This window comes from Chelonia mydas, chromosome 7 (genome assembly GCF_015237465.2).
Source record: "Chelonia mydas isolate rCheMyd1 chromosome 7, rCheMyd1.pri.v2, whole genome shotgun sequence".
Classification (NCBI taxonomy): Eukaryota; Metazoa; Chordata; order Testudines; family Cheloniidae; genus Chelonia; species Chelonia mydas.
In genome coordinates this window covers 65,605,854-65,632,525 of record NC_057853.1, presented here as the reverse complement: position 1 = coordinate 65,632,525, position 26,672 = coordinate 65,605,854, and the positions used below count along the sequence as shown (strand labels likewise).

At 41.2% G+C, this 26,672-nt stretch overlaps 1 protein-coding gene across 31 annotated transcripts in view; it reads right to left on the bottom strand.

Annotated features, from left to right (window-relative positions):
- The window catches only part of ZMIZ1 (zinc finger MIZ-type containing 1), a 480,632-nt gene that overhangs the window by 143,684 nt on the left and 310,276 nt on the right, over positions 1-26,672 (bottom strand). For all 31 annotated transcript variants that reach the window (XM_043551273.1, XM_043551283.1, XM_043551284.1 and 28 more), the window contains one exon: positions 24,831-24,936. In XM_043551273.1, the coding sequence (XP_043407208.1) occupies positions 24,831-24,936 (106 nt within the window). The remainder of the gene's footprint in view (positions 1-24,830; positions 24,937-26,672) is intronic.

Here is a 26,672-nt window from a genome sequence, read left to right as displayed (position 1 = left end):
GGCCCCCCTTAGAATTGCCTGCAGCGCAGCGTAGAAGTGGCAAGTCTGGGGCTCTGTCCCGGAGCGTCCGTTTGATTCTTTGGTTTTCTGGTACGCTTGTCTGAGCTCCTTAAGTTTCAAGCAGCACTGTGTTGCGTCCCTGATGTAGCCTCCGTCCATCATGGCCTTGGAGATTTTTTGAAATGTTTTGGCATTTCGTCTTTTGGAACGTAGTTCTGATAGCATGGATTCCTCTCTCCATACAGCGATCAGATCCAGTATCTCCCGTTCAGTCCAGCTCTTTTTCGATTCTGGGACTGCATGGTCACCTGTGCTGATGAGCTCGCCTGGCCAAACAGGAAATGAGATTCAAAAGTTCCCGGGGCTTTTCCTGTACACCTGGCCAGTGCATCCGAGTTCAGAGTGCTGTCCAGAGCGGTCACAAAGGTGCACTGTGGGATAGCTCCCAGAGGCCAATACCGTCAAATTGCGTCCACACTCACCCTAATTCGAAACGGCAATGTCGATTTCAGCGCTAATCCCCTCATCGGGGAGGAGTACAGAAATCGATTTTAAGAGCCCTTTATGTTGACAAAAATGGCTTCGTTGTGTGGATGGGTGCAGGGTTAATTCGATTTAACGCTGCTAAATTCGACATAAACTCATAGAGTAGACCAGGCCTAAGAAGCTTTGGGAGTGGCCATCAGCCTTAAATAAAAGCCTTAAAATAGCTACTTAGACAGACAGACAGACAGTAATGGTCCTGTCATCATTCTCTTGTAAACCATTTGCACTTCTGCAGACTAACATCTATGTAACAAAAGAAACAACATACTGTGGAATCTTATCACGAATCTGACACCACCACTTCTTGCTATTAACACACACACACACACACACACACACACAACTTACTTTAATTCAAGTTAATTTGCCACCAGACAAGCTTTTATTTGCGAAGCTGCTGAACTTCCATCTGCAAAGGTTTATGTTCGGGTCTATTTGCTTTTTTATTGGTTTCTCCCTCATTGGATAAAATTAAGGTTTTTTTTTCCAATTTCCTCATGAATGCAGTTCTCCTTTTAATCTTCCCTCCTTCTCCCCTAAGGCAGTCACCACTCAATATTTCACTTCGGCAAGGGAAACTACAAAAGCATTTCTAGCTGCCAACCTCACTATCTCTCTTAGAAGAATGATGTCCTAATATGCCATAGCCCCAATTCATACCCCCACAAAGCCCATGTCCCCCACTTCCAAGACCTCTGTGAACTTGGTGGTCAAAGAATGTGACTGTCATGTGCGTCCCAGTTTGCTAGCATAGTCTCATTGTACCATGCTCGGATTTTTAATTTTTTAAACAGCGAACCTCTCATTCGATAAAACAGTCGAAGCTAAGAAAACCAACTAGTTAAAATTGCCCTCCTCCTTCCTGATAAAAAATTACCACATAAATCCACCTTATCATTTCTCTTAACCTGACAAGGCCCAAATATAGGATGGGAAACAGACAAAAATGAGGGAAACAGACATTATCCATTTAACTTTAAATGAGGTGAGATTCATTCCTTTAGCCTAAATAACATTCTATATCCCCAGCTTCATGATTCTTTATTTCTGATGTAAGTAATTTTCAATCACAAAAGTGAGGAGAGGCCAAATTTGTATGGAATGTGGGAACTTTGGGACGACTGAGTAATATCCCTTGAAATCAGAGACAACTGAGACATGTGTATGTCACTAACAAAACACCACAGAAGATACACAAAAAAAGAACTTTACTTTTTAAAACGTACTTAAAACCACCACTCTGTCTCTCCCATGGAGTTCAATAAGTGGAGCAATTTCTCACCGTCTGTGCATTAAAAGCCAAGGCAGAGGGAGAAGTTTCCATTTTATCTAGTAAAAAAAAAAAAACCTGTTTGCACAGACATGGGCCCTTCAGACATATGCAGCCCTACACTTCGACACTTTGTGGCAGATGTTTAATTGGAAGGAAGTGATTTTAAACATCTGCAACCAACATCTGAGAAGGTGGTTGAAGACCACACAGAGCCTAAAGGAAATTAAATTGTACGCAATTATGTCACTTCCTAGACTGTGTATTTAGGAGAATGAACATAATAAACAAAAACAGAAGTTTCAGTGGTGAGCCATCAACATTCCCCCCCAACTCCCTCTCCCGGCAACAGAAAAATGATGGTGCTTTAAAAGATACAAAGTCATTGAATCATAGCCACATTTGATGGCAGCCAGTATTTGACCAACCGAAGATGCTGCCATCCATAGAAATTTGCCCCCTGGGGAAAAAGGAAAATATAAACTCAGAAACAATTTAGTATCAGGCCCTTAATTCCCTCAAGGAAGCAAATTAAAATAGACAATATTTAGAAGATGAAATGCAATGGAACTCAGGTGCGTCAAAAGAATATGGTTTGGGTGGCTGAAAATGTAGTATATATAAATATTGTAAGGCTTTTCACCAAAAAAGCAGGAGACAGTGTCTTACTGCAAAAACAACGAGGAGTCCTTGGGGAACCTTAGAGACTAACAGTGCCCCAAGGACTCCAGGTTGTTTTTGCTGATACAGACTAACACGGCTACCACTCTGAAACCTGTCCTACAGCAGTTCTCTAACCACACTGCAGAACCTTTGCTGGTGGCCCACGCAAAACTGGCAACCTACATGATACTTGCTCCTTTCCCTTGTTGTTTCCAGCAACATCTAGAAAACTCTAGGCTCTTCGTTGCAAAGAAGCACTGGGGATATTTGTAAAACCAGCTAGTAGCAAGGGAGACTAATCAACCTAGCTTTCTCTGCTAGGGTTGCTACTACCTTGGAGGAAGAGGACAGGAAATCAGAGTGGATCACAAGTACTGGAGACAGCAGCAGGACAGGGGCTGCTAAACAAGTAACTGTGAAAGGTATCCGCAAGACAATTTTAAGAATTCGTCCACATTATACAGTTTAACAAGCCCAGGTGTAATAAATCCATCTCCCAAGAAACATTTTCTGAAGTTTTCATTTTTCATCAGTGCTTTGAAGATTTTTTGTAAGGTGACTAAACACAGCAGCATTTGCAAAAAGCAGATTTGTACTGACAATGTTGGAATGGTTTTAAATTAAGAATATGGATGCTTTCTTGGTCCTTCCCTTATGTCAATAACTTCAAAAGTCCTTTGCTTGCACCTGTGTTTTACACTATTAGGATCTTAAGTTATTTTAAAAGAGAATAATATTCTAAGCAACTTATAGCTTTCCACTTGAGTCCCAACCACAGTGTAAAAGTTACTCAGTAATATCTGTATTAGAGTAATTTTTAAAATATAAATTATTTCACCAGGAATGTATAAAAATAACTGTCCCATGGTTGGAGGTGACAGGAGTTAAGAGTTGTGGGAGCTCAGCATCTCTGAAAATGAGACCTCTTAGCTCAGTGTCTAATATAGCCCTAGATGCCCAACTTCAGACAAGTGTGAAAACACTGTTTTATCATTCCAATAGTTAAACACACATTAATAATTAAATGGATAGCATCACTGTGAAGTTTTGATTTGATTTGATTTTTGAGACTACTAAAATGCTGAAATCTTTAAACTGAATTAGGATCAAGCCAATTGAATGGCAAAGGCTGAACTTACACAGGGATATCGTACAGTTTCATAAACGAAGGAAGTGACCCATAAATCTTTTCTATAAAACCGTTTGATCACTTAAATGTTCTGCAGGGGGAAACCAACCCTTTTGATCGGCTCATTGGGAGCGATGAGCTACTACTTAGAGTGCCCTGTAAATAGCACTGGTAGTCTACTGGAGCTGGGTAATATCAAAAGAACATTTCAGGATATGTGACCTACAAAAACACTGGAGTGATGCCCGGGCAGAATCTGAAGGAACGGGAGGCAAGTATGTTGTGCTCTTGCTGTAATATTCTCCCTTATATAGCTGATATTCCTTGACTTCCCACTATAAATCCTTTCTTAATCTAATGGAGAGTCAAAGACTTTGAAGATAAAAACAAAGAAGTTCAGGGCAACCCAAAAGGGATGGCATCCCTCAGGAAGAGATGACTCCACGCCATTTGTCAGCCCCCTGTCTTTACTCTTATATGCAATACACTTTTCTCTAGAAGATTGATAATTTTATAGTGTGGAAAGAAAGCCACGAATCCACTTCTGGGCTACCTGGAAACCTTCACAGGCCAGTGGTCACAGGTTACCAAGCTCACACATATTGGACAATGTGAAACACACTTTGGTGGAAAGCACTGTCCACTCTTTATTCTGAAAATGCTATAAGCTGGAACTGTGCCTTTCTTCCTCCAGGAAAAAACAAACCAACAGTCAATCCCAAGGGTAACAGAAGCAGAGGAAATAATTGCTTAAAGTGATGTAAAAAGGTCTCATTTTGTCACAGACAGAATGCATAGTTCTTGGCAATGATGGTGTTGCCCCAACTTGTGGCATGTACCTTCATTTTGAAATATTAAAAATATTTTTCTAAATTAACCGCTGAGAAGGAGCAACTCAAGATGGAAAAGCATGTGCTTTCTCCCCTCCAACAAGTTACGGTGGCCCACTCATAGCCACGTAAGGAACTAATGTGGTTGTTTTAAGAAGCAAGATAGCAAAAGATTAAATTTTTGCCAGCTGTTAAGACACCAGTTTTGTCACTCCTGTTCTGTACTCCATAATTTTCCCAGATTATGGGTTTTACTTCATTTGTGGCAGGAAACAAACACTGTGTTTTTGGAGTTGGGGGGAAATTCAGGATCCCCACAAACAGTCTCAAAATGGAGTTGTTGAGGAAAGAAAAGGACTCAATATTTTTGTGCATTAAAGTGTGTTAAACCAACTCCTCCCCTTATATGAGGAATTCTTTGGGTGTCTTGAAGCAAAAGCAAATTGGAATGTGCCACACTGACCTGAAAAGTGAGGATGTGGGAAATAGCTGTTGTTAAGCACTGTACTGAGGCAGTACAGTGGATCTTATCATTATTTCCAAAGGAAGACACTAAAAGTACCTGTTGCTCCTCTAGGAAATCTATTATTATTGAAAAGGGCAGATTTTTTCAGATCAAAAGTTGTAATTTTTCCATGTAAGCTCTTAGTGTTACAAGAAACTGTGCATATAATAATGGTCAGTGAGTATTCTATGAATAAGAGCCAGTCTCTCCCAAAACATAGCACACCCCTTCCTCTCTCTCCCCACCCTGAACAAAGAACAGGCAGTTCTCTGAGATCACATGTTCACAGACAAAGCTAGTCCCACAGTTAAATTCACCCATCCAATCACTTAACACTTATTATAGGGTTTGTCTTCACTGCAGAATTAGCCCAAATGATCGGCACCTGGCTCTCATTCTTTCCCAGTGAATAACGGGAGAACTTGTTTGTCCTCTAGGTAGACAGTAGGGAATTGTGGGATGGCATTGGAGTACTATCAGCACTGCAGTGGTTTAGCCTGTGTCCTCACTGCAAACTAGGCAGGTTACCAGCCCAAGTGAATGTGGAACCCCGGCTCTAACCCAATACGGCAGCCAAACTAGGTAGCCTAGGTTGAAAACACTAATAAGCTTTGGATAAGAAGTTTTGTGTATGAATGGAAGGGGGTTAGGGGCAATGCCCAAGTAAAAGCCCGGGCTAACTCTGCAGTGAAGACATAGAGGAGGCCAGCCAACATGAAGCACCCTCCTGTTGCATGATCCTGCCAAGGATCACATATATATATTGTAATTATTGATTTCAGTGGGACTACTTCAGGGAATGAAGTTAAGCACATGCATTAAATGTTTGCTGAATCATGACAGAATCTAACAGAACTGGCGAGCAAATGTGGAAATAAATAGAAATAAAATTCACGGTCACCAACATTTTTCAATCAGTCCCTTATAAATAACTTAAATTTATCGTCTTCTGCAATAGTCAAAACTAAAAAGGGAAAGGTATATATTGATTTTAAAGCGAGCAATTTGAATGTGTAAGCAATCTGAATACAAGGAGAAATGTGCACAACAGGACTTTTGATGGGATAAATGCACTTTACAATGTGGTGGGTTGTGTCAGTGGGTATTTAAAAAAATCCTAAATTGAATTTTACATGTAGATAAAAATACATACAAAAAGAAATAGCCAAATATATAATGAACCAAGAGCTTGACTAAAATGTAAAATTGGCCAACAGAATGTAAGAAAAATTAGTAAAGATTCATTTTATACAGTATATGCAAAATACTTCTATTAAGTGTGCTATATTAAGCTGTAAGATTTGCCATATTGAGGCAAAACATAAATCTGTATGTTCACAGTTGATAGCATAACATCTGTCAAAGGAGTAAGTCTAGAAGATGGAATAGATCCAATGGTTTATATAAGGTTGTGTAGCAACTTTCCATTAAAGAAGGATTATTTCAATGGATTCATCACCTTTCATCTCTGCACACTCAGTTGAAGTATAGCAAAAAGATAACCACAGAAGTTTTCTTTTCTCACATCACTTGAAAACACAGTGAGGTATATTTCCTTCTTTTTAAACTTTAAGGGCCTGATTTTCAGAGGTGCTCCAATTGAAGTTAATAAAAACTGTAAGTGCTCAGCAGAAGGGACCTTTAGTTTTTAGCCACACACTAGGGTAGGCACAGTCAACAATATGCTCCCGGGCTGTAGTTGACCTGGCTTAGTTCACACCTCCTGATAAAAATGACAAGTGTCTTGTCTCCACTAGGATTTTACAGCAGGATAGCTAATGCACATTCATTATCCTGCTGTAAAGACCCCACCATTTCTGCAGTGAAGTCATAACCTGAGACTGTGAACACAGCTGCTAGCTGGCATGCAAGTAACATTTCTGATAGAGATACACATTTGCTGAGAACCTCTCCTCCATCAAGTCATCTCACAAAGACAACCAAGCAACTTCAGAAACCAACAACTTTCAGTGGATACTAACCTGAAGAATTCAATGCAGAAAGCTAGAAGGGAAAGGTGTTTATTTTCTCTGTTTAAGCATACACACACGCAATCATCAAACATGGTGCCTCATTTCCAGTATCTTAGGGCAGCCTATATTTTTAAACTTGTAGGCTCAAGGAATTACCAGGAAATAAGGATTAGAAGATGTGTGCATCTGATCAGAATATTAAGTACATTTTAAAATAGAAGTCATGATTTATTTAGCCCTCTTACCTGCTTTTCCTTTCTGAATTAAATGCTGTTGATAACTTTATTAACTTCCCATGCAGCCCATCAGTCCCCATGGCAGGTGTTTTACCAAGTGGAAGAAATCTGATCTTTTGCAGTATACCTACTTGATTAATCCCTTGCTAGTACATCGGGGCAAGTTTGCTGTGTTATTTAGGCAGTGAGCATACTTAAAAGCTCACAATCAACCCTAGTCATTTAGGAAGCTTTACTGAAGGTCCCACGTGTACATCTCCATGTAAGGAGTATCATGTTTTCCTTTCCATCCCTTTGGGGAAAATTTCTACTCCTTAATGATCTAAAACCAGCAAATGGTATGACATTAAAATAAATAAATCAAGCATAGAAAACCAAAAGAATAAAATCTTCTCACAAAAGACAAGGAATCTTCCTTTAAATTATTTTCTCCCTTACACCCTTTCCTTGGTTCCAATTTTGTAATAGAGGCGGCTGGGTAATTTGGTTTCAAAGCATGGGCAAAAAGAGACTCATTTCAAAAAGGAAATGAAAAAAACAAAGTTGAAGAGATCAGTGTGTCAGGCACTACTCTTCAGGATACCATGAGGAAAGGTGTGTTAAGGATACCATGAGGAAAGGTGTGTTAAAAATACCTGAGATCAGACACACATTTCATTCTGTTCTTACAGTACTGTTGACTTAAATTAGGAAAAACTCAAAGACACAGATGCTTAACATTGTTTCACAAGTGAATTAACTCCAGAAATACATCATAGGGACTGTTAGAGACTAGGAGAAGGTATTGGAACACCTTCCCATTCACAATAGTGTATGTTTCACCAATAACCATTTCCTGTAACTCAGTGGTTTGAATACAGCTGATTCACCAAAGAACTTAAGCATTTGCCTAAATTTAAGCACTTTAAACTAACTTTGATATCAATGAAACTACTAGTATGCTCAGTGTTTTACATGTTCTTGATGAATCAGAAGCCATCTCAGCAGAATTTCACTGATTCTGATTTGGCCACATATTCCCTTCTGCTGCCTCCTCTCCTCCTTTATCGTTTGCAATAACTGAAGGGTTAGTATTAACAGCTTGATTCAAGAAAGCACTTTAAGCAAGTTCTTATCTATAAGGGCATGCACTTAAAACCCACAGAGTTCAATGGAAACTAAGCATGTGCTTAAATCTAAGCATGTGCTTGTGTTTTTCTGAGTAAGGATGATTTTATGATTGGCCAATTAAGTCGATGACAAAAATGGGGCAGGATTACCCTTTTAAAAAGCTCAACAGCACCAATTCTTTGGCAGTGACAAAATGTCCCCTTTTTACTTATTTAAGGGACGAGCTGCAGACTGATACAGCTTGCCTCCAATGAAAATAAATTTACAAGTGAGTAGATACATTAGATAGAATTTGATTCCTCTGTAGGAATCCTTTTCTAATTTTGGCGTGTACCAGCCTGCTGTAGATCTTTCATTTACTGAACAGAATATTGTTTAATTCTATATCCATGTTAATTCTAGAAACATTTTAACAATTTAAAAATAATAAAGTATTAATTAAACAAAAGCAAACAGTTCTAATAGTGCTGAGAACATAAACAAACCTTATCCAGACAGCAGAAATAGCAACGGGAGTCCCTGGAGGTCAAAATACAGCTAGCTGCCTCTGCAACACAAAGCATCAGGGCAACGCAGCAGGATCAAAACCCAGACTCCCATCAGACTGCTCTGCTAAACACTTCCACAGGAATATCTGATTTCTTTTTACATGCCTCTGCAATTTTAGTCGGCACACAGAGACCAGCTCAAACAAGCCTCTAAGGTTATGTCTACACTAGAGAGCTTACAGTGGCTGCGCTATAAGATCTCTCGTATAGCCACTCTATGCAGACTGGAGAGAGCTCTCCTGTCAACATAATGAATCCACCCCAACAACCAGTGGCTTATGCTGCCGAAATTTATAGTGCTGGGGGGGAGGGGGAGGATTCACACCCTGAGCGACATAAATTTTGCTGACATAAGTGGTAATATAGACATGGCCTTAGCTTTGATAATTCAGCCCATTCCTCTCCGTTTACAGCCATTTTAAATTTAATTTGATGGACTATATGACAACCATTATTAAGTGCTGCAGTGTTGCAATGGAAGGTGGATGTGGAAGGGTACAGATTGTGAGGCGGGGCAGGGGAAACAGTAAACATATCAAGCAAAGATGTAACTTCTAGACTGGTAAATTTTGGTGCAACTCAGGACTGTTTAATGAAAAATGTAACAGAAATACAAATGTTTTCAAGTAAACGAGGCAACAAACAAATAGGACAGTTATGGAGTGCTATACATCCTTTAGTCTCACCAGTCTGCAGAACTCACCTCCGGTGTCCCCAGAGGCCCGCACTCAGCAAGATACTTACATGTTACCACATGATGGGATTACTCACACGGTTAAAGTTAGGCACATTCTTCACTATCATGCTACATCAAGGCCACAATTGCTGACAATATTACTGTTGTGTAGAGCAGCGGTTCTCAACCTTTCCAGACTACTATACCCCTTTCAGGAGTCTGATGTGTCTTGTGTAATACAAGTTTCACCTCATTTAAAAATTACTTGCTTATAAAATCAGACATAAAAATACAAAAGTGTCACAACACGCTATTAGAGAAAAGTTGCTTACTTTCTCATTTTTACCATATAATTATAAAATAAATAGATTGGAATATAAATATTGTACTTATATTTCAGTGTATAGTATATAGAGGAGTATAAACAAATCATTGTATGAAATGTTAGTTTGTACTGACTTCGTTAGTGCTTTTTATTTAACCTGTTGTAAACCTAGGTATATATCTAGGTGAGTTGATATACCCCCTGGAAGACCTCTGTGTATCCCCACAGGTACATGTACCCCTGGTTGAGAACCACTGGTGTAGAGGAACCAAGCCAAGCAAGCACTAGTTGTATCCTCTGTGAGACTGTCGCATTAGGTGTGCATGTGGGGGGAGGAGGGGACATACAGGTTGAGATTTTCCTGTAGCGGATTTAACTATGCATCTTCGGTGACTTTTAATGGAAGACGTGTGGCTAAATCCCCTACAAGGCTTTGAAAAATTGCAATCTCAATTCCCATAATCTTGTGATAAAAATCAGAGTGAATAAAGAATATACCAGCTGAATTTTCAAACCAACTAGCTTTAAATAGTCAAACTAATATAATCCATTTAAGGCCACCCAATCTGCAAAGCTGGGCCAACATTCTCATCTTGGGCGGTGATGTAAAATGAACTTCAGTTAACTAAGAATTTTGGTTAATTGGTAGTTTTGTTTGCTTTTTAACCCAAACATGTGATAGTGAGAGCCAGAAGATTAATTGCAGAGCTAGCAGCTGATAAATTGCATTTATCATGTATCTTTTGACTACCTCACCTGCACTCTGCCCACTAATCCATCTTTATTGTTCCAAGGCCTGTTCAGTTGATCTCATGGTAGCTAAGGCATGTGGCTCTGCACATTGATACGGGGAGGTGCCCCAAAATAGTACATTTACAATCCTCTAAGAACTTGACTATATGTATATTTAGTTTGCAGCAGGCTGGGGTGTGACTTTACCCCGCAGTAGCCAGCCTACCATGCACTGACTGTCCATGCAGATCCTGCTGATGTGCATTAACAGTTCCTTAGTGTGCTTTAATCAAGGCAGGCTAGTGACAGGTAGAGTCACAATCCAGCTGGATGCGAACTAAGTGTTTGGCTAGACAAGCCCAAAAGCATTGCTATCGGAGTTTTTTCCTCTAGTATAAGTGGCATACGCAGAATAAGAGCTTTAGTGGTATAGGATGTGTAATTTACTCACCTGAGTAGTATGATCATTCAAATTTACAGCATGCTTACAGAAACTTTATACCACACTCAAGCACAGGCTATTACTGTATAATACACATACACACACTTCTACAAATCCCCAGATTTGTATCCAAAATCCTAATCTGTTCCCAAGATTATATGGAGGGTATCACCCACTTGTGCATCTCAACATTTTGAAGCGGACAAAGGAACCTCTTTGGAGGTACCAATTACATTGCTTTGTCATCATTCTATCCAGTCTAAAACACTTACCTAACTGTTCATTGATTGATGAGCTAAGGTTAAATAAATGTGTTCAGCACATTTATCCATCTCCCCCCACGACCACCATACATACCCCTTCATGTTTAGTGCTTGAGCCTCCCCCCCTCACAGGACAGGTTTTGAAAACAAATCACTCCATTCTGAACAATCCCAACCTCTCTCAAACCTGAACATTTCTCAGTGAAGTCTCTAAGACATGAATTCTACCAGATCACAATGAAATGAGAGAGAGACAACATAGCCTTTAACAAAACAAAAGGCTAGCAGGCTCCGGAGCTCAGTGAATCAAAGAGGGCTGTGTCATAGGAAATTGTCAAGATGGCTCTGACTGTTGGGATTCTTCTCCATTTTTCCACGTATCATTTTCAGTGTTTCTGTTTCCCCTCCTCATAATCAAAGCTGTCAAATATCTTGAAGTCCTTCATGTTCCCTGTAATAGGTTCTAGAGTGTATGTGCTCTCACAGAAGTTTATATACTTAGGCCAAATTTCAGAAGCGCTTTGGAAAGAGGCAATTTGATGATACTGAGTCAAGGGAGAAGAAAAATGCTGACGTGCCAGAGAATACCCAGCCTTCAATGGAGCATGTGTTGAAAACTGTTCCAATGGGGAGTCTTACCTTCCAGCCAGAAGAGAATGCTGCCGCACTTGAGGAGCAGCTAGTCTGCATGGGGTACAAGTATGACTCCCGCAAAATGTGCATGCACTAGAAGGACTGGCTGCTTCCCTTTGGTCAACTGAGTCTCTGCCCTTGGATGTGGTGTGGGTTCCCATATTTGCGCATAAGGTGATATACTGTATCTGAAGGTAAAGCGCCCTGAAGTAATTTTAACATGCACATGTGCAGGTTAATTTATATACAAGCATATATAGAGTAATCAAAGCCTCCCTTTGAGCCACAACTAAGAAGTACCTGCGCTCTTTTTATAGTATTATTTATGTTACTGTAGAGGTTTAACTATTGCAACGTGGAGCCAAACTTTTGCTAAGCAGCATTCCAAGGGTGTGGAATTTGCTCCATTCAGAGCATCTGCCTCAGTCCATTCTTCTGCTCTTTGGAAAATAAAGGACAATCTCTCTCTTATCCTGGGACACTGTTAGCTCCTCCTCCCTTTGCTCACTTACGTTCCTCTCCTTGGTATTTTTACTTGTGCCATGGGGGTTATTTTTTATGTTTTGTGTAATGTTTTAACCTATGTGCTAGAACTAGGGGTGATGCTGCTCCCCCTGGCTTGAAGTGGTTTCCATCATATACAGGGTTTACAGTTTGGTTCAATGACTCTCAGCTCCCCCACTATACAAATTGTTCCAGCACCTTCTGTATTTTTAACAACACCCCAAACAATTTAATGACAGGGCCATATATTTAGCTCCCGGTGTAGCACTCCAGGTGACTGACATGACCAGGGCAGGGAGTGTATGTTTTGTAACTGTACTTTTGTTGTAATGATTCTCTGCTAGGATTTTGTTCCCAAGAAAACCCCATCTTCTCCCCTCCCCCGCCCCACACGCCTTCCTGCTTTGTTGTTTATACTTAGGTCAATTCACAGTTCTTGGGGTTACCGCTAATTATTTCAATGAAAGACAGATACACATTTAACTGCAGTATTTAAAAAAAAAAAAAAAAGCCATGAGTCTTCCAAAAAAAACCCTTCCCTTTCACACTGCTGTCTGGCATTTCAAGGCCACAAGGACTGCACAATAATACCCAGTGGGAGACGATGACTATTACAAATTCCCAACAATTTACATCTACCAATCTCATTTTTAGACCTGCGGTGAATCATTTTTCACATAGAGAATCTAGAGGCTACTACAATTCTTTGTCTTAATGAAATTGCTTCTATAGTTAGCACACTAAAACATGTGATTTGTTTTTACTATGATGAAAAGGCCTTACTTTACAAAGCAAGTCAGATGAATATGATTTGGGTCCAGCCAGGCAACTGTAGAGGAGACCATCAGACAAAACCCAACCACTCTGTTCTCAGAAGTTCAATATTACTTCCTGGGGACCAGTCTTGTTCAGATTTGTATGTTTAAATGACTCCAAAGTAAAGAAAGAAAGAAATAAAATTAACTATTAAAAATATTTTAATATATGAGGCACTGCAAGAGCTTGCATTAGAGGTTTTCAGGGCTCAGAGTGATCAGCTGGAATTCCAGGTATTGGTTTCTATTTGTAAAGCCCTAAATGGTTTGGGAAATGATTACATGCTTAACTTCTCTTTCCTTGTGTTAAAATGCCATAGTTGTGATCAGCAGAGATGCACAAGCCAGTGTCTCCTTGGTTTAACCAGGACAGGGGGCGTTGGCAAGCATTTTCCATGAAAGCACTTAAACTTTGGAACTTGCTCTCTCCAAACCTGGAATCTGAGCGGCCGGATTGATCAGCCTCTCAGTTTCCATTCCATCTGGGGAGGGAAGGGTCAATGGGCTAATGAGACTTCTGTGTGGGGTTTGATTTCAGAGGGGTTTATGGCAGCTTCATGAATTTGTTCATGCTTAACATTATTGTATGGAGTACAGTATAACGTTTTGTAAAGTGCTGAGAGTGTGAGGCTGGTGCTCTAGAATCCACATACAAACTGACTCAGCTTTAACAAAGGGAAGCAATGGCTCTTCATACACCTGCCTAATTGTTGCAAAGTGAGGAATGAACTAATAATATTTAACATTAAAAAACACTTTTACCCCACCTACAAAATGTGTCACAAGTCTTAAACAATTTATCCTCACAATGCCCCTGTGTCGATATGTAGGTAATAATCATCCTCACTTTACATATGGAGAAAAGGGAGTCAAAAGTCCTGTCTAAGGCAGCTCAGTGAGCCAGAGTTGTGATAAACTCCACTAGGGATGCTGCCCCCAATCCACACTTTGGCTACACATACATACACATCCACCCCCATTTGGTAACAGATGGACTCAAGCTATTAAGTTCAGATCAACCTGCAGTTGGAAAGTGTTGGTTACATACAGGGGTTTGATTCAGGCCCCCTTTCTAGTTTTAGGTCCAAATCAATCTTCATGCTGAACACTAATTTATTTTTGTAAGTGAAAAGTTATTTCTCCCCTTATTCCTTAATTTATTTCCTACCTATAACTGCTACATACAATGATTTAGCATGCTCGGATGTCAAGAATACAAAAGAACAAGGGGATTTGTTAGAATTAAAAGAATAGGTCAACAAAATAAATAAATAAAAAGCCAATCACGTAAACAAACAAACAAATAAATAAATAAAATAAGGCAGTTTTCTCTCTACCTGGAACACCTGCAGAGGAAACACGCACTGATTGTTTTCTTTATGAGTTATTAAAAAGTGAAGTAAAATGGAAGAAAAACAGTGTATATAAAGAGAACAATCAAGGTGCATTTTCAAAGATGGACAAATGATTACCTCCACTGAGTTTAACAGAAAACATAGGTTTATACACTGTAGGGAACAATCTTTCACCGATGAGGGGAATATATGTTCTAAAAGGTCGCTTCATATCTACTCTCCTTATCTAATTTCTGTTACTCTAGGACATTGCTCCTTTACTTCCACTTCCATATGATGTCAGAAGGATATGGTTTAAAAATCAGCATAATTTATTAGACTGGATCTGCTTGATTCTTTGATTATTCTTTAATTGATGTTTAAAATTATGTTTTATCACACAGCACCTAATCTAAATTCTTTATTACAGGTGTATTATATCTGGAAAGAACTAAGAAGAATGAAAGGAGATGTAATAGTAAAAACTATTAAAAAAATAATACTTCTCTGCAGGGAAATTAACCTAACTCATAATTCTTCTCTGAAAATAAGCATTGTCTACTAACCTTTATACTGGGCAATACTAGTTTCCTGTGCAAGGGGTTAAGAGCAAGAACATTCTTTAAGGCTAAATGACACAGGAATACAAGAATTAAGAAATGGATTTGGGATTTTGACCAGCAGAAACTCAGTTGCATATATTGATTGCACTTGTTATCTTGGGATAGAATGAGCTGATTTGCTCATCCAATTCATGCTCCTGTAGTGCAGCACATCAGTGGCAAAAAGCTATCAATACTATTGGAAGCAGCTAATCCTACTGTCCGGGTGGCTGGACTCCCCATGAATTTAATTGAATGCTCTCAATACATCCGGACCAACAGAAGGGCACTGGAGTGATCCACTGGTGTACATCTGGATGAAGCACAGCTGGAAAAGGATAACATGCCAGACTGTATTACAGCTCAGAAAGGGCACCTTGTGATGGGCAAATGTCACTATAAAGAATTTGCTTACTTCTCTCCTCCATATGCATATATGCATTCGCCTATCTTCCACCCCTTTTCCTTTCAGGTTTCTGCTGGATAGTTAGGTCACCAATTTCTTCACTTTCAAAGTGCTTTACAAGCATTGGGCCACGGTCAGCTCAGGTTTAAGTTTGTCTCTACCACCAAAAACCCAAGGGCAAAGTCACTGAAGCAGAGGTTCCACTGAGGGAAGGATACAGTAACAAAAAGGGGCTGAAATCTTTCCACAACCACTGTCAGCTCCAGCCTAGCCTCAAAGTGGATTATGCTCATTGGGAAATGAATGACAGGATGAGCTAATTCACTGTATTCTTTCCATAGTCTATGCTGATGGGGTGCCCACGGAGCACAGACACAAGCTACAGCTGCTCCCCCTAGGTAGCATTAACACTGGCTACTCTCCCACGTGGTGAATCACTCTGGTGTGCAGGAGGCCAGGCTGCGCAGGGATGTGGAATTGGTGAACCTAGCCCATTAATCTAAACTAAGTAGTTAGGCATGAATTACCTGCTTGTGTGCTGAAGCCACTATAAATTGTAGAGAAGGAGATTCGTAAATTTAATAGAGCTATATTTCTTGGATCTGTACTCCAGCATAGAATTATTATTATTATTGGAATTCTAGCAGTGTGTAGGGGTCCCACCTGTAATCAGGCCCTCCTGTGCTAAGCACTGCACAAATATAGATTTAGAAGCAGTCCCCGCCCCAAAGGCCTCTCAATTTCAACAGACCAGGTGGGCCATGGGTGAGAGAAAGGGGGCATTTTAATCCTTAATTCACAGATGGAGAGCTGAGGCACTGAGAGATTGACTGACTTGCCTAGGGGCACAGAGCGAGTGTGTGGGAGACCTGGGAACTGAACCCAGTCCAGCGTCATACATACAAGACAACCTCAAAAGGTGAGACATAAAAGCAAATACCACCCTTATTTAACCACCCATGATCGCTGTTCTCTTTTAGGATACTGTATATCTAGACCAGAATCCACATATTTGCTGGAAGTGTAGGGAAGAGCCAAGAGTTCACTGACTAGATAACCTGTGTTAAAATACAACTCACCCTGTCCACACCAATGTTTTAAGTCACATTAGCTAACACACTGAACAAGAAAAAGACCTTTTATCCTACTCAAGACAAACCCTTTGGCTCCAGCATCATGTCAAGGCTATGTCTTAAAACTGCGACTTGCCAATTCACTTAACTGCAATATAAATTGGTTATCTCAGGGTCCTTTGTACTGATAACTTTGGTATCTGACCCACTAAAAGCATAGCTTAATTACTCTTACGTTAAGCCATTATGGTCTTAAAAGGATACCCCAAAACCAAACAAATCTTAATACACAAAACCCTAATGACATGAAGTTTCATACTTTATTTAATAAAGTCCATAATTAAGAAGATTAAGTAGTGTTATTGTTTAACTGCAATACTAAAGAAAGCCAAACGGAGCCAACTGTGGTTGAAAACAAGCCAATCACAGCACTCTATCAAACAGAAAGAGTTGCTATCTCTGCTATCAAATGTCTAACACTTAGCCGCCCATCCAGGCTGTCACAGGATTCATTTGCTGCAGTTTCTCAGTGACTGCTGAGGTACTTTCTCTGCACAATACTGCCCTCAGGCCTCTCTCAGTGCAGAGATATCGAACACTGTCTTTTTCCGACAACGCTCCTGTATGATCTCATCCTGTCGTCCCCTTGTCTGGCCCCAGCTTGGCCTACTGACAAAAGCAAAAGCTACTCTGGGAGCAAGGAAAAGTTCAGCAGCTTGTTAAAGTATTTATGAAAAAAAAAAACCTGTAGCAAATTATTTCCTTCCTGATTTACCAAAAAAAAAACCAAACCACATGATCTGTGAACTCCATTTTACTTGCATAATAGGCCTTAAAATAAATGCATTATACAACTGAAATTGCTGGATTGGAAGGGCAAAAGCAGCCAAACTCATGCTCCAAAGAGCCTTCATTTAAATCCTGGAACCTCTAGGGGTCCCAATCAGCACTATGCTGCAAGGAGAACTCAGGCCGCACTGGGGGAGGAGGCATTAAGAGGAGAAAAAAGACAGGCAAACACAAAGGCATGCAGGTAGCCCGTAGTTCAGAAGCAAATGAGCATGTAACTAACCTGCTGGGCCATTCCCTATAGGTGTCAACAAGTCAACGGAATTTACCGTTGATATTTTGGGAGCAGCTGTCATGAAAAGAGACAAACATTTATTTTTAAAAGCTGTGTCATCTGTCTTCAGGGTGGGAAATGCTGCATTTGACCTGCTACAGAGACAGTGGCCCAGACACAGCAGCATGGGCTATAAGAGTAAATGGAGGTGCAGCCATTATGACAGGTTAAATGCCAAGAAACGGAGGCAAGAGGCACAAGTCATTAAATCACCATTACTACTGAAAAACCACATAATAACTTTTAAATACTTTTCATGCCAGACGGGTCTCCCTAGGCACCCTCCAGAACAGGGGTCTCAAACATGCGCCCGCGATTTTCTGCGGCCCGCCAGCTCCCCGCGGCCCCCCAGCGTTTACCTAAAGCAGCTCCGGCCTGGTGCGCACCGGGGGCAGGGCAGGCTCCCCGCCTGCCTTTCCTGCCCCCGCGCTGCTCCGGGAAGTGGCTGGGACCTGGGGGAGGGGACGGGACACCACAGAGGCCTGTGTGTTGCCCTGGCTGCGCCTCCAGGTACCTCCCCCGAAGCTCCCGTTGACCATGGTTCCCAGTTTCCAGCCAACGGAAGCTGCAGGAGGTGGTGCCTGAAGGCGCAGCCGGGGCAACACACAGACCCCTGTGTCCCCTCCCCGCCCTCCAGGTTCCGGTTGCTTCCCGGAGCAGCGCGGGGGCAGGATGGACAGGCAGGCAGGCAGGCGGGGAGCCTGCCCTGCCCCTCGTGCACGCCGGGCCGGACCTGCCCCCCGAAACCTTCCTGCACCCGGACCCCCTGCCGCACCTCACACCCCTCCTGCACCCCGACCCCCTGCCATAAGCCCCCTGCTGCACCCCGCACCCCAACCCCCTGCCCTGAGCCCCCTGCCGTACCCTGCACCCCTCCTGCACCCGGACCCCCTGCCCTGAGCCCCTGCCGCAACCTGCACCCCTTCTGCACCCCAATCTCCTGCCCTGAGCCCCCTGCCGCACCCTGTACCTGTCCTGCACCCCCTGCACTCCACGCACAAAGGGCTTCGGCCAAAAAGTGGGGAAAAAAACTACACAAGTACACTATGTAGGAGCTGTGCCAGTAATGGATGAACTTTAGAAGAGTTTGGGGCAGATATTTTCCGCAACAATAACCTAACAGGCTTTGTTTTCACTAGGAAAAAACATGTATTCTCACCTTACAGCAGCTAACATGTGACAACGAACATGGAAGTAAAAGTCCTAGTGAAGACAACGCCGTTTTTCGACTAACACGTTAGCAGATCAAGATAAACCCTAGGCTCCCAGGGCCGGCGCAAGGATGTTTCGCTCCCTAGGCGAAACTTCCACCTTGCACCCCCCTCTGCCCCCCCCGCCCCGGGAGCCCTGCGGCAGCTCCCCACCCCTCCACCCTGAGGTGCCCCCCCGCGGCAGCTCCCCCCCCACCCCCTGGCCCCTCAGCCCGGGGAGCCGTGCGGCAGCTCCCCACCCCAGCTCACCTCTGCTCTGCCTCCTCCCTGAGCACACCACCACCGTTCCAACTCTCCCACCTCCCAGGCTTGCAGTGCCAATCAGCTGTTTGGCGCCGCAAGCCTGGGAGGGAGAGAAGCAGAGCGGAGCGACATGCTGAGGGGAGGAGACGGAGCAGAGGTGAGCTGGGGCGGGGAGCAGTTCCCCTGGGCCCCCCGCCCAATACTTGCTGCAGGCGGCCCTCCCCACGCCCTCCTGCCCCAGCTCACCTCTGCTCCACCACCTCCCCGGAGCGCGCTTTTGACCTCCCCCAACCACTTGGCGTCCCAGGCGGCCACATAGTTTGCCTAGTGGTTGCACCGGCCCTGTAGGCTCCCAGAGTCTTCATCCTGACTGCTAAACACATGTGAAAACTACAAACTGCCTTCTCTTCACTAGGACTTTACCTCCTTTTAGTGGCAATGCATTAGCTAATAAAATGTAAGAACACACCTTTTAAAGATGCACCCCATCAGAAGCTTCTCCTTCCCACCACACCCAATGAACCATCTTCCTTCATCTCTGTCCTTCCCCCTGCCGCTTCCTCCTCCCTGTCATTTCAGATTGCCACCAGGTCTGGAGACCTCTACATGTTGCTCACATCATTACTCTGGCAATGACTGGACCCTCCAGAGTGCACACCACATATACACAGTGCTCTGGGACACAAGTCGATGGACGGGTCTAAAATCCAGTGGGCAGCAATTCACAGCTAAGCAGAGAAAACCTAAGAACTGATTTGCCCCAAATTAAAATGTTAGGGGGATGGAATAGAAGTGTATGGTGACCAGACAGCAAGTGTGAAAAATCGGGACGGGGGTGGGGGGTAATAGGAGCCTATATAAGAAAAAGCCCCAGATATCGGGACTGTCCCTATAAAATCGGGACATCTGGTCACCCTACAGTAGTGAGAGGAAAGACATAGTGGCTGCAGGGCTTAGAGAGGAGAGGAGGCAGTGAATGACACTGATCTGGACCAATCCAAGCTTCCAGAAAACTTTGGAGATGATTGACATTTGAAGCCACTTGTTATTTGGCAAAAAGTCGTTTGTTCATCCCTACAGTATACACAACTCAGTGAGTAGTTTAGCAAATTAATTTTATTTTAGTATGCCATTTACCTGCCCCTGTCCCCAAAAAAGGAAAAATAATCATAGTTCTAAGAAATGGGATAGATATTTACAGTTGGCACCCTCATTTTTGAATGTATATTGTCTTATTGCCAATGTAACAGTAATCTCTTTCTTTTTTTAGGGTGGGGTTGGACATGGGGGGAAACAGAACTTTATAAACACATTTAATGTTTGTGAAAAGTGGCAGAATGAATTTTTTCTTCATCCACAGAAAAGCTGCAGCACGAACAGCAACAGTGCCGGCTTCCCAACACCACCTCCTCGAAGTCCCTCAACCATACTGTGGAGCATGTTGGTATAAATTCCAACTCTGGCCTTATTGTGAACTTGATACTAGTGTAAATTGTTACGCATTTCTTCTACAAGAGTGAGGGACTTGTGTATTGCAAGAATTCTTGTATTGTGATACACAAAAAGGCCCATTTATACATAAGGGTGATATCCTGATATCCCACTGAAGCCAATGGGAACTTTCTTTTCACAGAAGGAATCAAAGATAATAGCCAGGATGTTTCAGGTCTTGTGGGACGCAACGTTCTTGCAGTGTGTCTGGTGGGTCAATCCAACTGTTCAGCTGCCTACACAATACAAACCACTGCACTACACATTCCACTGCATTGTCCCAACATTTGCTCTCTTGTCTTTACTTCACAAACCGCTGTGGATCCTCTTGGTTTAGAGCCCTCGGGTATTGTGCCTCTCCGATTTGCCAGTCACTCTTTGTTAATGGGAGCTATCAAACTAGAACAGGGAGACCAGACCCTTAAATAAACTAAATACAAATTCAATACAGAAAAAAAAGATTTGCACATCTTCCAAATCTAGTCCCACAGTTAATGCTTGCAAAATGCTTTAGGATCCTAATATGAAAAACATTACCGAAGGGCAAATAGTTAACAGTCATGTACTTTTTCTTGAACACAAGACTGTTAAAATATTACCCTTTGCATTACAACAAATGGATGGATCAATTTAGACCGTTAAGAATTTACATGTGATAAGTTTGCTCTCCAAAATTCCATTTTGCACTGAAGTCATTTGGAGTCTCACCATAGTATATGAAGACTCAGTGTTAACTGTAAAGAAGACACTCCTCGAAAAGGAAATACTTTCCTAACTGACAGGAAGTGCCAATACCAACCCCTTTAACCATAACAAAGTGACTGATTCTAGTAAAGCAATTCCAACTCATGAAGGGAAAAAAGTTCAAAATCTGCACAATAATAAAAAGCAGATCTTCAGCTCTCAAGACATTGGATTGCAAATACAAGAAAATGCCTCTGTAAAAAGGCTATTTTAGGGTACCATATCTAGCCTCTCAATTATATCCAGATTAATTCTGCTCAGTTTAAAAGTAAAAAAAGATGTTTATTCTAACTACCAGCTCTGCAAATTAAATCTGAGAACTGAAATCAAGCTATGATTTTCCCCACTTACATCATCCCAGTAACACAGATTCTGCCGTTAGAAATTAGCTTACAATTTGGCCACTGATGCATGAGTCAGAATATACCCCAGCTTGATGTCCGAGAACTGTATGTCCTGTATGGCAATACTCTAACACATCCACACAAAAGAGGTTTTCAGTAACGTTAGCAGGTATGATTTGGGGGATACACACGCAGCAAGTACGCAATAAGGGCAATTTTAACAGTTACTTTTCTAATTGGAACCTCCTTTTAAAAAAGATTCAGCTAAGCCACTTTAACTTATAAAAGACATTTTGGCAAGAAATTACTACTAATGGGAACAACTTTATTTTTTAAGGCAACACTTGACTTTCCTAATGATTTCTATGTAACACATATAGAAACAATAGATAGGGGATACATAACGAACCATTTAATAATCACTGCATCTCATATTTTTGGATTTTTACACATAAAAAATGAGGGTCATATTCATTTTAGACCAAATAAGTAATCTAGAAATTATGGGCTGGAGAGGGGTTTTCAACAATTTCTGGTTACCTCTCTCTAATGAAATTTTGCTTATCTCACATGTCAAAGTGGCGGACAATATGGAATAACAGCATTTATAGAAGTATCTTTCCTTAATAACATTAGAGTGTAATTTGTAGGAATGGACTCAAACCCTTGCACATTCCTCAACATTAAGTCCAGAGAAAGAAAATACTCAAAAAACTATTTGATTTTAAAAAATCATGCGGGATATACATCAGCACATCTTGGGAGTAGGAAAGGGGGTCATTCAGATAAAGTTTTGAAGGTGTCCTAAAGAAAATCAACAAGCCAGGCCGGGGAAAAAGAAAATGTTATTCAGAAACTACACATGCAAGAATTCTTGACATAATAACTGAAGTGAGTCATGAAGGGAGCTATAAATACTGAGGAATATAGAGTACTTAGAAAGATCCAGAGAAAACGCTGAAGGAGAAAAGGTAGTGTCAAGAAATAACTGACAGAAGATCTTAGCGGAAGTTGCATGAGGGAGTAGAATCATTGTGGCTTAACAGACCATAAAGCAGTGGGGATATTTGGAATTTACTATGAACCTCTCCTGTCAGAATGATTAGGAGTGACCTTGCTTTTGTAACTCGGGTCTGCCCACCTTCCAATTTCCCCACTTATTTTAGTAGCTCTCACATGTCTGCCATGTGAACATAAGCCCTTCTGGGCACGGACTGGTCTACTGATGCGACTTTTCACAGATTCATTAATAGATGCCCATGGTTATGCTTCTACTCTAGCAAATTTGGTAATAAGGGCGATTGTGAAAAGTTGATGTTTATGGAAAAGGAAATGCAAAGATTATTGGTGAAACACAAGGCAAAACAGGCATGTGTCAAAGCAAACACCTCAGGTCACTGGAATTAAAGGATGAAGCTGTGTACATGAGTAGGAAATGGTAAGCAAAGGAGGAGAGTGAAAAGAAGATTCTTACTATCATATGTTAAGCTAAAAATTAAAGATTTTTATTCCCAAATACATAAAGTTACAAGCAGCTAATGACAGAGACAGCAATACCTTTCTGGGGTTGCAAGGGAAATGCACTGAGTGAAGACAGATATGACTAAAAAATAATTATTTGCACAGACATAACATTTCCCTAGAAGGAATGAAAAACTGGAGGTTGTCAAGACTACGCAAGAAAAGTGAATCAAGAAATGAAAATGTCTGAAGACTGACAACCTTCCCTCTGCCAGCACCGTGATGGGATCCACATCAGGAAAAAGTTGCAAAAGAAATTACACGGCACCTTTAGTAGGTCTATTTTAAACATATTTAGAAATAGAGGAATCTTAATGCACACAAAGCTGGATTTAAAAAGCCTCTGATAAGATTAATCAGGGAAAGAACAGATAGCTATCACTGGAGATAATTCACAAATGGGAGATCATGCCTAATAAATTGGATAGAACATTTTGAGAGCCAATAAATATTTCATGGAGGTGCTTAGAGGAGTGAAAATCATGGACAATTTATTGGACATTTAGCAAAATTAATAATCTGGTAATCACACAAAAGGCAAATCTGTGAAGTCAATGAGTATGACATAAGGCATGACCCACTATTTGATAAGGAACTGCCTTGAACACTGAAGGCAAAAGTTACCCATGAATGGAAGTTTGGCACCAATAAGAATCACTGGTAGGATCCAATCAGTTCACTATAAGAATTATTGTCTTGGAAGGAGATAACATTTGCTGAGGTTGTGACTGTGGTGGCATGGCAGTCGATACTAAGCACGAAGGCAATACAATTAATTATGTCCAATTCTGAAAAGGAGCAGTTATCTGCTCATTTTTTGTGTGTGTTGTGTGTGTGCTATATTGACACTAGTCAACTAAGAGAATAGGTGAAAATTAAGCATAGTAAATAAATGTAAGCAAGTGCGGCAAAAAGACACAAAACAATGGATTCTTCATCTCTCCCACACAACGGTGACATGTCAAGGGTCCATTATTGCTACTTTGGTAGAAAGCTGTGGTAAAATAGAAGTGAATGCACTGTTTGCCAGACTATTGGAATGGTGGTTGCATGGTATTATACAGGTTAAGAATAGGTGGGAATACTACCAAACAGCACAAATTACAAGAACAAGTGGTACTCTTTTATACAGACACCTATGGCCCACACAACAAAAAGTCCACACTAGATACTGTTAGGATTGTAGAAGGAATTTGAAGGAATGAGACAAATAGACACATTATAGAAAGGCAATGTGAGAGATTAAGAGTTCACTAAAATGGTGGGATTGGGTGTATAGGTTCTCCCTGAGGGATTTTTTTCCATCTCAGGGTTATAGAATATTAAGGACCTTGTTTCTGGAAGTAACACTAACTAGGAGGAGCACCAGGGCAGCGAGTGACACTTTTTGGAGAGAATGCAGGGGTTCCCAGCACCAGGTATCCCTGGCTCATGGCCAGCACATTCAGTAGCTATGATGGAGCAAGATACTAGGTGATATTTGTCCAGAATTTGACCCTGAAAGAACCATTGATATAATGGAAATAGCCTTTTCCTACCAGCTGATTTTGGAGTGAATTTGTCCCTGTTGGCTGCACATACGGCCAGTAGCCTGTATCCAAGATCCAAGTCAAATCCTTGCTGTGCTGCCACTCGACTAACAACCTGTGAAGGGAAAGAGAAAGCTTCAGTGGGGGTTACTTCTAGCTCCTTGCAAAAGTCACATTAACCTGCATATTGACACAAATGGTACACAACTGTCTGCTGCTGTGACATCCATAACATATACATGGGGATGAGGCATTGTTCTCCAACAGTTTTTCAAACAAGCACAGAAACCTCCACTTTTGCATCTGTTATCTGTTCGTTCCCCTGGAGAGGCAAAGCTTAATACAAACAAACAGAACTTTCATATACACTTAAGCATGACATATTTTATTGTGTTTAGGAACTATCAGACCAGATCTTAAACACTGCTGCACAGACATTAACAAGCACAGTGCATTGTTCTTAAGAACACTGTCTTGATCTTCTTGATTAAAAAATCCTCCCACATCACTGCTATGCAACACGCAATGTTCTAGTCAGCTGCCACCCTCCACCCCAGAGGTGGCTGCACTTCAGTAGCACTGTATACTCTCTGGGAAATATCTTGGGAATCCTTCTGGATAAACAGGATCTCTAATAAAAGGTCTATATAAACAAAGTATTATCCAAACATATATCATACAAGCTGAAAGGAGAACTTAAGTAAGGTGTAGGCAATAGAGACAGTTTTATTTATTTGTATTGCAACAGTACCAAAAGGCCCCAGCCACAACTGAAGCTCTATTGCACTAGGTGCCATGAGAGACAATCCATGCTCTCAGTAGCTTACAACCCAAAAAATAAAATATTCTTTTTCCTTCCTTGTCTCAGGATCAAATCCACTCATTAAATTAAAAGACAGTGCACATTCGTGTGCAATTATCTGTGTCTAGAACCGGCTCTCAAAAGAGCAATGGTACAGAACAGAGTTAGAAACCAAGATACACAATAACCTATAAATGGTAATGAAATGTACCATTCTGTGTTAAGTAGTCAGTTCTATCACATGAATTTTCTCATTCCAAATTGTTTTCCAGTACCTACTTTTCCTAATTAACAATAAAGAATCAGATTTCTTTATTAAGAGAGTACTACTACAGATAATGCTGCAGTTTATGGATAGATTTTTGTTGATGTTAATTTGGAAACTAAGATTTATGCAACTGCATCAGGTGGTTTCCCCTTCCATTTTCTTTAACACTTCTAATCTCAAAATCGAGCACCAGTGATCTTCATGACAAACAAATAAGATTAAATTTGGAATAATCAACATAATAATATACAGGTCTGGAACACTGCAGCCAGCCCTTTTACATCCAGTTTATCTATGTTAGTTGAAGAGATAAAGTAAAATTTTAGATAGGAAGAGAATTATCATTTAGGAGAAAAGGCCTGTTTATTTTTTGATAAATCATGAAACATTTTGAACTCAGTAAAATAATCTTCAAACCCCTACAGGTAACAGTACAGTTGTTAGTATTGGTGTCTTTGTTAAGATTCAAGGTCTTGATCTTGCAAAATATTGATGCAGTGGGACAACTCATCTGCATAAAGTTAAGCTCATGCAAAAGTCTTCACAGGATCAGGGCCCTGGAGACATTAACAAAACCCCCAGATGGCTCATGAGCGGCGAGAAGCCTAAGCCCTTTTGGGATGGAAGGCTGTCAGACAGATATTTGGAGTTGGAGGATACTCACATTTGGCGGGCTCCAGATGTTTGCACCCCCTAAACGGAGTATCACCAGAATCCAAATATTAATCTATTTGCCCATTCATACCGTCAGGTACATGTCATGAAAGAGATCTGGAAAAAG